This window comes from Branchiostoma floridae, chromosome 19 (genome assembly GCF_000003815.2).
Source record: "Branchiostoma floridae strain S238N-H82 chromosome 19, Bfl_VNyyK, whole genome shotgun sequence".
NCBI classification, from domain to species: Eukaryota; Metazoa; Chordata; class Leptocardii; order Amphioxiformes; family Branchiostomatidae; genus Branchiostoma; species Branchiostoma floridae.
The window spans coordinates 8,824,450-8,836,401 of record NC_049997.1 but is presented as its reverse complement, the minus strand read 5'-3'; the positions used below and the strand labels follow the sequence as shown (position 1 = coordinate 8,836,401).

General features: G+C 40.0%; 1 protein-coding gene across 1 annotated transcript; it reads right to left on the bottom strand.

Annotated features, from left to right (window-relative positions):
* On the bottom strand, nucleotides 1-7,317 carry LOC118407198 (bombesin receptor subtype-3-like). The gene is made up of 9 exons (XM_035807622.1): nucleotides 6,382-7,317; nucleotides 2,149-2,269; nucleotides 1,272-1,433; nucleotides 897-1,055; nucleotides 755-805; nucleotides 630-680; nucleotides 505-555; nucleotides 380-430; nucleotides 1-180 (listed from the first exon to the last, which is right to left on the bottom strand). The coding sequence occupies exons 1-9, from the start codon at nucleotides 6,960-6,962 to the stop codon at nucleotides 1-3; spliced, it is 1,407 nt and encodes a 468-aa protein (XP_035663515.1). The 5' UTR covers nucleotides 6,963-7,317.
* Between the last annotated feature and the right edge of the window lie 4,635 nt (nucleotides 7,318-11,952).

The window sequence follows — 11,952 nt, the reverse complement described above, 5'->3', positions numbered from 1 at the left end:
TCACTGGCCACGCCTGACCACAGAACATGTTGTTTCCGTTCTGCTGAGGGTGGATCTAGAGTAGAGATAGAATAGAATAATCATCATCAGGAACGTGAAGTACGCCTTGTACGCGAACATCTGGCTCACTGGCCACGCCTGACCACAGAACATGTTGTTTCCGTTCTGCTGAGGGTGGATCTAGAGTAGAGATAGAATAGAATAATCATCATCAGGAACGTGAAGTACGCCTTGTACGCGAACATCTGGCTCACCGGCCACGCCTGCCCACAGAACATGTTGTTTCCGTTCTGCTGAGGGTGGCTCTAGAGTAGAGATATGATAGAATAATCATTATCAGGAACATGAAGTACGCCTTGTACGAGAACATCTGGCTCACAGGCCACGCCTGCCCACAGAACATGTTGTTTCCGTTCTGCTGAGGGTGGATCTAGAGTAGAGATAGAATAGAATAATCATCATCAGAAACATGAAGTACGCCTTGTAGGCAAAAACCTGGCTTACTGGCCACGCCTGCCCACAGAACATGTTGTTTCCGTTCTGCTGGGGGTGGATCTAGAGTAGAGATAGAATAGAATAATCATCATCAGAAACATGAAGTACGCCTTGTACGAGAACATCTGGCTCACCGGCCACGCCTGCCCACAGAACATGTTGTTTCCGTTCTGCTGAGGGTGGATCTAGAGTAGAGATAGAATAGAATAATCATCATCAGAAACATGAAGTACGCCTTGTACGAGAACATCTGGCTCACCGGCCACGCCTGCCCACAGAACATGTTGTTTCCGTTCTGCTGAGGGTGGATCTAGAGTAGAGATAGAATAGAATAATCATTATCAGGAACATGAAGTACGCCTTGTAGGCAAAAACCTGGCTTACTGGCCACGCCTGCCCACAGAACATGTTGTTTCCGTTCTGCTGGGGGTGGATCTAGAGTAGAGATAGAATAGAATAATCATCATCAGGAACATGAAGTACGCCTTGTACGCGAACATCTGGCTCACAGGCCACGCCTGCCCACAGAACATGTTGTTTCCGTTCTGCTGAGGGTGGATCTAGAGTAGAGATAGAATAGAATAATCATCATCAAGAACATGAAGTACGCCTTGTACGCGAACATCTGGCTCACCGGCCACGCCTGCCCACAGAACATGTTGTTTCCGTTCTGCTGGGGGTGGATCGAGAGTAGAGATAGAATAGAGTAATCACCATCAGAAACATGAAGTACGCCTTGTACGCGAACATCTGGCTCACCGGCCACGCCTGCCCACAGAACATGTTGTTTCCGTTCTGCTGAGGGTGGATCTAAAGTAGAGATAGAATAGAATAATCATCATCATCAGGAACATGAAGTACGCCTTGTAGGCAAACATCTGGCTCACAGGCCACGCCTGCCCACAGAACATGTTGTTTCCGTTCTGCTGAGGGTGGATCTATTGTAGGAATAGAATATAATAGTCAATATCTGTAACCTTCGATGTACGTCTAGGCAAAAGTCAACTTCTGATTACTTCCCGATCAGAATAAACATCGTGTGAGCTATTCGTAATAGTAAAATCTATAGGGGACTGGGTTGCTATTTACAAATGTATATTACAATGCAATGACTTCATATATGAAAAAAAAATTCGTATTCGTATTATTCTAGGTAAATGTCAAATGATGATATAAACATCACGCCAAATAGCAATTACTCAAGCAACGGGATTATGATTTTGGAAAAGGCCAGGCAACGAATGTTATATCCGATGCTTGAGTAATTGCTATTTGGCGTATGTTATTACCTGGATGTCTAACCTTCATCTAAAACAAGGACACCAGCAAAGAACTTTTTACCGTTTATATACTATGCACTTTTATGGAAAATTTTTTGGAAATGGGACGCATTCCCTCTTTGTGTAGGAAAGAAACAATTTTATGCAAGAACGAGACAACGTATTCCTGTCATCAACACAATGAACACTTTAGAGCATGCATAGCTAGATTGGCTTATTATTGTTATTCACAAAGTAGAATGGTACTTTTAAATTCTTAGATATTACCAGTAGTTCAACTAACAATTTATTATACATTACACGTGTTATTTTTCTTTTCTATAACGTTCTTAATCCGTGACCAGGAGTTGATAGCAAAGGGAAGATTCCGTACCTTGGCGTAGAGGGCCGAGGGGAGAGCTACAAGGGCTGAGACTGTCCACACCACCGCCAACACCACAGCAACACTCCGCCTCGTCTTCTTACCGTTAAACTGCCTTCTCACCACCAGGCATCTGTACATCCATAAATGAAATATTTAAGAAATAAATATAACAAGAAAGGTGACATTTGCAAGAAAATATATAATGTTTGCCTTTACATGTTGTAGTCTTACTCTAAATACTGTTATGTTTATTCTTACTCCAAGTGACCTGAACCCCTCTAGCTCTGTGCTAAGCCATTTGCTACTTGATGTAACCGAACACCACTGGGTGTCTGCATCTTTACTGGTAACCATGGTGATAGCTGTCTGGTCCAGGTCATTTGTCTGGCCCAGGTCATTGACCTTATTTGATTGGAGAAGAAGAAGAAGAGACAAAGCAAAACCAACATGTTTACATAAAGTAGAATCTCTGTATATTCATTGAATTGATGAAAGACGATGGATGCTGTCTGAAACGTTTCAATAAATATTGTACCTAATATTACTTACCTAATATATCCAGCAGTAAAGATTGATTTATTATTCAATTTCATGGATTTATTATTCAATTTCATGGATCGCCACAAAATATAATTAAGCTTGTTACGGATTGTAAGTCATTAAATGATATCTTCCAACATCACAAATTGGGCCTTGGCACTTTTGTCTGTATTTAGATTCAATTTGTTAACCCTATCCAGCCGGGGGTGGGAGGGGGGGGGGGGTAAAGTGCCCGCGGCAACTTTGACGTCCTATAGCTCCCGAACGGCTTGTGCTAGAACAACTAAACTTGGTGACTTTTTCTAGAATATTGTTGGCAGCAATTTGAAAAAAAAATAGAGTAAGTTTATAATTTTTCGTGTTGCCATGGTAACGGGTTTCTGAAAGGCAAATTTTACAAAAAATCACTAATTTTGGTTTAAACAATGGGATTTTAAGATTTTCTTGCTAAACTAAACTTCTTTTCATATATCTTTAATGTGTAACACATCTAAGTTGAACATTTATAATTAAAAATCAAAATGAGATAGTCCAGGGAATGCCCCAAAAGCCCAGTCTGGATAGGGTTAAAGCATGCACGTACAAGAACGGTAAAACCCCAGTATTTTCTGCATATCTCAATATTACCTATAACCAGTATTTAAACGGGAGGCTAAAAAAGTCCTATTTTCTAAAAAAAAGGAAATAAAACTAAAAAATGAAAATATTACATTTTCATGGAACCGGTACAGAATTGATTACAGATTAATGATGAAAAATTTTAAAACCAACTGAACTGAACTGAACATTTTCCCTGTATGCAGACGCATGTGAAATGCATGATGGGAATGGTGCAGTCTTTAAGTATGACATAATTGATTAGTTTTAGATCATTCTTTTGCTTATTAGAAATGGGTTGTCTAGGCTAAAAATAGATAACAAATCATTCACACGCATACTGTAAAACATAAATATTGTTTTCTAGAACAAAACTACATTTCTGTGCACGTCCTTTGTTTTCTGGGGGCACAGTTTTAACATTGTAAGTACGGATTTTGCTGGGACGGTTGCCAAGGATGATAAGATCAATCGTAGACCCGATGCAGGTAGAAATGAAGTTGCCAACTCAATTAACTCTTGGGACTCAGAAAATCCTATCTGCCAAACTAGAATATCTTCCTCTAGGAGTTTAGCCAAGCATACATCATAAGTAATGGCAAACATTCTTGGAAACCTTCCCAAAGAAAGTTCATACACGTAACGCATTACTCAAAAGAACTTTGTTGTTGTAACAACTTCGCTACTTCATTTGACGGGGTCCTGCATTTGTCAGAAACAAAAACTGTAAATTTTTGGCTTCGGGCCATTTAGACAATATTGAATCCTTAGTTGTTGTTTTTTTCAATCACAATCCAAATTGACCTTGCAGTGTAAACTTTTAATACCTTGGCATCGATTGACATTTCACAGGGACCCTTGCGTTGAGAACGACCTAGGTTTGATCAAAATCCAATCAAACCACATGTACGCATGGATGGGTCTACTAACAACCTCAGCATCTACCTTTGGGTAACAGCAAAACCAACTTGGATATTTACGTTTACCGGGTCGATTTTGGAACACTTCTAAGATGGCGGTCGTGTTAAATGGTGTATAATACAGCAGAAATATGGTATATGATGTAATTGTAGTTCTTCTTATCAATTATGAACACAAGGCCCCAGGGGTATTTAAAGGTTACGGGTAACATCAATAGGTTTGAAATACCATACATCGCCCTAAGTCACAGACAATGCGTTTACATCTGTGGTAGGAACACATAGTCCTACTTTGATGTCGTAGGATTTTCAAATAAGGTTGTGCCAGAAACGGGGATCTAACTAAATGACCTCAATAAGAAGCGGCCTGCGGGCCGATTTGAGCTTCTTATGAATAAAAAAAAACGTTCAAACAAACGAGACAGGTTGTTCGGTTAAAAGACAGGTGGCATTTGTGCACGGCTTTCGAGTTTCTATATTATAGAACTGGTCGAAAATCTTGTCTTAGTTTAGTGCTGGAGTCACGTTTCATTGTTTTCATTTTTTTTCTATTTTTCACACGCACCTTTCAGCATACATAAGCCTTCATGCAAATACAACGAAAACAGTGCACCCAACTGCTTTTAAAGAATCATTACTTTCAACGCAATTGGACTTGAATAAGTGATGATGAGATGGTATCGCCAGGGCTAATAAGCTATTAAGTCTTTTTTTTAAATCTATCAATAAGAGGGTTCACGATTCTAAGTACATAGATGGACGCCAAAGACTAAATGTGCACTCTCACCGGACGTGAGGCACGCTTGTGGCATTGCGGGGCTCGAAAGATACTCAACGAAATAAAGAACGAATTTTCTTACTTTTTGTGTATTTTGTCGTCTTCTATGCAATAATTTTACGTATTACAATATCTAAATTATAAAAAAAAACAGTTCTGATGTCGACAATTTCATCGATTAGTATTGTGATATTCAGATGTGTTTTATTCATGTCTCAGACTAGCCTGGGTACCATCCAAAGAGTAGTTCGCTCCGACGTTCATTATATACTATATACAGTCGCTTCTAGCTCTGACATTCATTATACACTATATACAGTCGCTTCTCTGTGTTTCCAGAGATAGCAGAAGCGAATATAGGAGCGAACTACTATCCGGATGGTACCCTAGTCTCAGACACCTTCACCTTTGAATTATTACCCATTATGCATTCTGTTGCACACGCGTACACTAAAATGGAGAACGTCCTTGATATGGAAGCGTCTGTTGAAGCTACTTAATAAGTTAATACTTTACACTTTGAAGTGTACATAAAGGTAACCCTGGAAACCAATAAAGTCCTTATTCCTCCATGATCAAGATTAAAATCACCGGGTGGAAATCCTTTGAAAGGCAGAAACCACCACCATACGTAAAATACGTGCACCGTGATCAAATGTAATCATCCTGAATGATCAAACACGACGTAGCCAAGGCCAAACAGATAACCTCATCATGTCAACTAAATCAACTATAAAGGACCGAAGAACCCAGTTCATGGGACAGATGATTACCAATGTGAAAAGCACACCGTCATAAAGCATGGGATAGATGGATATGCAGCTGAAATTCTTCTCTATGAAATAATATGGTGAATAAATGAGTGAATGAATGAATGAATGAATGAATGAAATAGCATAAACAAAGAAATAAGAGAAACCAAACAATCAACAGCCCAGAGTAACAATATATACACAACTGTCAATTAGAATCGCAAAACGTTAATTATAACGTTTATGTGGGAAGTCGGGTCGGGTGGTCAGAGATCAACAGTGCTGTTTTAGCAGTATTGAACAACGTGCCAAAAGTTGCCACTTTATTCACTTTACATCTGACAGCTAAGAAGTTAAACCAAATAAACCAAACCAAACTTTGTTGTAGAACTGACCTGCCGATAGAGATGACCAGGAGAGTACACTTGTTACTCTTGGAAGATAGCAGCTGCCACACCTTACAAGTGAAAATTGTTTACTTGGAGTTTAACCAAGTAAACCAGACGAGTTGTTGAACTGACCTGTCGATAGAGATGACCAGGAGAGTACTCGAGTGTTGGTAGAGACTTGTTGCTCCTGACAGAACAGCTGTTACACTTTACAAGTGAAAGTTAAGGAGTTTAACCAAGTAAACCAGACGAGTTGTAGAACTGACCTGTCGATAGAGATGACCAGTAGCGTGTTGGTAGAGACGTAGAGTGACATCATGCGGATGAAGGACACCACCTTGCACATGGAGCCTCCCCACACCCAGGCCTGGTTCCTGATGACGTAGTAATCCAGCTGCAGCGGGATGCAGAACACCGCCACGAAGAAGTCAGCAAAGCAGAGGTTACTGATCAACATGTTGGTGGCGCTTCGGCTCTTCTTGTAGCAGAAGATGACTGCGAAGAGGAGCAGGTTCCCGATCCCACATACAGCCATGACGAGAGAGTACACTATACCCAGGACTGTTCGGATGACCGACGAAGCCCGATCGGTGTCCGTAAACTCAAAGTCCTGGTGCATGACGTGGCTGTCCATGGCGGCGGTCTCCAGTAGAAGCTGCTGGCAATACGGCGGGATCTGTGAGAGGATATCCTGAAAGCCGTACGTCTCAGAAGCGGTGTGGTTGTAGAATTGGGAGAAGAAGTGTAGGCAATAAGTCATGTTGAAACTTTGTACGGAATAGGTGTCCGTGCTGTGCTCAATGAGGGGGTGTTCTGTAGGATAAAGCACTTCTAGCGCTGGATCCATCTTCAGTTTCGAGATCCTTTGGCTTTCAGAAAGTACTTCTTCTACTTCAATACCTTCTTTCTTTCTTTTCCGAGAACTGCAATTACGGCCAACGCCACTCCGACCGTTATGTAAGCTTACCACTGTTATGTAAGTTTTGTTCCCGCTGAGAACTTTAAATTTGCATTCCACTTGAGTTCAGTCTCGGTCTTGATCTTGAGTAAAGCTGGAATCGTTTTTGGAACTGAATGCTCTGATGGGGACTGACATCGATTACAGCGTGTCGGCGATGAATACCCACGTGCTATGAATGAAGATGTGCCGTTCTCTGATGAGGTATAGGTGCGTTCTCTCCAAACGTATGAGCCGGGGCAGCTTTCGGTTGGCGCTGTGAGGGCAAAGAAAATCTATCAAGCACTCATTGAGGAGAATATACGATGAGAGAAATTCAATGTACAAACTTTTGAGACATTCATTTTAACAGTTAGAAATATCATAACACGGAAGATAGCTGCTCATTTTGACAACTGTAACCTAATTATTGGTATGCCAATCATCAATTTAATTATTAACCAACAACGATCAGTCAAAGGCTCAAACAAATTGGCTCTTGGAGTTCTGGAAAGGCTGCCTAGGCGCCAGTACCTACATTTACCTCTTTACGAACGTTAAGGGCTAACTACCTTTACAAGGTCATATTCTAAGCAGAGCATGTCCGGAAAACAAGATACAAAAATAACGGTGATTCCTTTGCAGTACGACGTCAAACATCACAAAGATCCATCGACAGCTTCTCAAGTTATGCTGTCCACAAACACACACACATACACACACAACCACAATAAAAGGACCGAAAGCAACTATTTTGGAAGTCAAGGTCTCTCTTACAGCTGTTTTGTTTTTGTTTTTGTACATTCAAATCCTACAAAACTCAATTTCTTATATCTAGCTTATTATGCCATAGGGTCAGCTGTACTACAACCTTGTTGTTAGTCTCATATGGCATACGTTGCCAAATTGACTTCATGTACTCGTTAACCAGGATGTTTGAGATACATGGGTCAGTGGAGAACACTGCATAAACAACTTAATTTATCTGATAAAATCCACCAGGTGTTGTGTTCCATGGGTCGGTCACCTTTATCTCTTCTTCTACAACTCTGCACATGTCTTTTCGGTGATTAAACCGTTGTTGTGTCGATTCCATACGCAAAAGGCTGACCAGGGCAGATGATAAATTATTACAAGACTAACCAAGGACAATGCCTGCTGCCTTAAGTTACATTCAAGCCCAGGTGTTGGAATGAACTTCCAAAGCACAAGTTCATCTTTCTATAGAGGCCTTGAACAGTTTGAATTTGCATTTTGTAAGTTTGCAAGCTCTAAAACATTCTTTTAATTCCAAGATACCGTAAATTTGTCATATTACAATGGCACAGTAACTATGGTTAACACTAGATCTACATGGTTTATCACTTAAAATGATGTCAAAGATATGAAAGATGTATCATTCACCAATGAAATTTTTAAGTCTATGGCATAAGATATGCAAGTTATAAATTTAGTCTCTTTTTAGCATGACTTATTCATTATAATCTAATGTCCTTGGGGGGGGGGATTATTATGCAAATATCTTTCCTCATTAAACTATATACGTACACTTTCTTCATTAAGTATGTCAATGATATCAAACTAAACTATCATATTTCTGTCTGATATATTCAACTTTCTTTATTTACATCTGGCACTAGTATTTTCATGCCATTCTTACCACTAAGTTGTTATACAATTTTCTACCTGATTATGTAAATTCGGCCTGGATTTGCATAATCTATCCAAATAAAGGTTTCTCCCTTACCAAGTTGAACATATAAAGAGTATGAAGTTCCTGTAACAGTTATTTAACACAATTTGAATATAAATCCACATTAATGTTGCAAATCAAGTCTTAAGTCTAAACATTTACAAATAATTACGTTGCTACGCTACCTGACCTATCCTGTCAGCAACCTTGGTTTCTTTGGGTAGTCATCTATGTAAGAGCTTATGGTCAAAGCTTACATTAACTCGGTCTTTTAACACGTCCTAATCATGTTCACACAGCTCAGTAGATGCTACAAAAGCCTTTAACAGGTGGTAGTTGTTGAATGGTACGTCTGGTCGACGTCAAAGAGAATTACAAGGTGATCAATAACATCTGTACTCATCAATAACATATGTACATTGCTACATCGTTGACGCTTTTTTCTTTCAATCACAAAAACGATCCAGATAACTTGTACTGCCTCAGGCATGTTGCATTGAATTACATCTAGGTACAACATATGCTTCACTGGAAATATCAAGTAAAACACTTGGAAGTGCCGTGTTGCCTGATCACAATCTATGATTCTGTAAACCCAATCAATTTCAGAAAAAAAATTAAGTGACAGCTTGGCAAAAGAAAAGCATAAATATTTTGTAAAACGAGAACCAACTGAGAATTCTTTTGTAAAGATGCCTTGAAGTTAAACACGTTACCACCAAGAACTGCAATAGCACAGATTAATAGATAGCTTTCAACAACGCTAAAAGTTAGATTTTGTCTTGACTCTTGCACTCACACTGACGTGCGGCACTGTTGCGTTTCTAGACTAAATGAACATGTTATTGACAATTGCAGCGTTGTCAATTTATTAAAAATCACTGTAAAATGATGAGAATGCCCCAAAATGAGATTTATAATGAAAAAGATTTCCCTTATGATAATGAATTATATGATACATATGCTATAAATAACCTTGAAAGACTTTTACTGTAAAGGAAATGACCCAAATGAACGGACACGAACTATATACCAGATTTCACTCGATGTGTACGTTTTGTACCATTTAACGTTATGTGTAATTATGTATGTTTATATGTTTATTCACCAATTTTGCAAATTTCTAAAATGAAAATGTTTGATATTTCATACTTTTTTTGTATGACGCGGAGTATTTTCATTGTCGGCGGATGGCTTGCCAGCCTATTGATGTCTAAGTCTATCATATTTGTAAAAAGTGAGAAAAATATGGCCCATGGGTCTGAATGACTGCAATTTTGTATTTTATCGGTGGCAGGCTACCAGCAATGATTAGCTTGTAACGTTATAACGCAAACGCAAACTCGTTATCATCCAACATAAATAATTTCTTTTTGAACGTTGACGATAACCTTTATCTCTACATCCGTAGGTTAATCGATAAACCAGTTACTTATTTTTTGTTTTCAAGTATAAAATACTGACCTACTTTCCATTAAATAAATCAAAAGATGTATTTTTAAGTTAACTCTGAATACGGATACAAGGTAAGTTTTCTGGAATTCGCAGTGTTTTAACTGGATCGAAAACCGCTGTAAAATTATTAGAAATGCATCTAAAATAGTTTTTCGGTGATAAAATGATGTTCACTTTTGATTCTTGGTGTAAAATAGGCAAAATATATCCTTGATACTGTTTGAGGCATGGTGGCGGCACTGTTGGGGCACCGTTGGGGCACCGTTGCGGCACTGTTGCGGCACTGTTGCGGCACTGTTGCGGCATCTTGCCACTTGCGTTATCTTTAAACTTTTTAAAAAACGTCGCGCTTGCTTGCGGCACTTCTAGGTTTGCTTGCGGCACCTCTAGGTTTGCTTGCGACACCTCTAGGTTCCGTGGCGGTACATCTGCGTTTTCGAACGCAGCAATGCCGCAAGCGTGCCGCACGTCAAGTGAGAGGGGGCCTTTACACACCAGCTTCGCAGGCACGCGGCGCGGCAGCAGCTGGTTATATTACACCGAACGACTCGTTACCCCTAACTTTTGCACATCTACGCTCGTATCTGCAAGCGTTCTTTAAAACTACCCAGAGAAGATGCCCCTACTGTACTTGGTGATAACAAACTCCACTCTACGATAGTTCTGGGAAAGTACGAATTTTTGAACACATCAATCCTAGGTCGGTAACTCTGGTATTTGAAGGCATGACGGTTTCTTGTTCTTTTTTGAACTGGTATTAGATACTTATCAGTTGGTACGTCCACCAGTTTATTGGTCATTTTGTACATCATGGAAAGTCTGGACATTTCCCTTCTGTCTTCAAGTGACATCCACTGCAAATAAGTCCTAATAGGGCGAATTTCAATCCAAGACACATCCCGGCAAATGCATAGCGCAATCATTGCATAAATTGCTCGCATTTGGAATGGTGGCTAGGCTATAAAGGATCGACATAACCTGTACGATTATATTCATTGCTTGGCAATTGAAGACTGATGGTTATGTCTACACGTGTCAATAACGCCGCAGACACGCCAAAATTGCCTGACCTTCAAGTTGGAACTTATCAATTGTGGGGGATTGCAAATGAAGGAATGATGATAGATATGAATTATTCATTTCTTTTATCTATGTGGCCTCGGTAGTGGAATAGGGAGCTCCACGGTATCTATCTGGTGCTTCGAGAGCTGCTGGCCTGACCCGATCTATATAAGCGCAAACTGGGGTCGTTTTTTTTCTTCAATCTCTTCGTCGAGTGATAACGACTGTAGTAATCAGAAAGGTCGTCTGAAAATATTATGTGGTCGGGTTATAGGCTATACACTTTTAATAGGGCTGGGGCCATTATATAACCTGTTCTTCAGCCTATCGTGGCTTGGTCAGGCTGTCTTCGGGGCAAAGGAAGCTCTTTGCCGGTAATCATTCTTATCTGCACTGCGGTAAAAGCCGCCGGGCTTTACTTTTGAACCCAGTAGGAGTTTCACACGTCAGGGTGTTACATAAAAGTAGCACGGTAACTAATAGCCTTCTTCACCGGCCTCCCTAAGGGCATGGGCGTAAAGTTTTGTGGGGTGGTTTTCGGGGAGGTGACGGTGGTCGATTCGCGATTTTTAACCGGGAAAACAACGGGAAAGGAAATATACCGGGAAAGGAAAATATGCCGGGAAAAGAATATATGACAGGAAAATAGTATATATTCCCCCCAAAATATATGCCAGTAAAGGAATATAT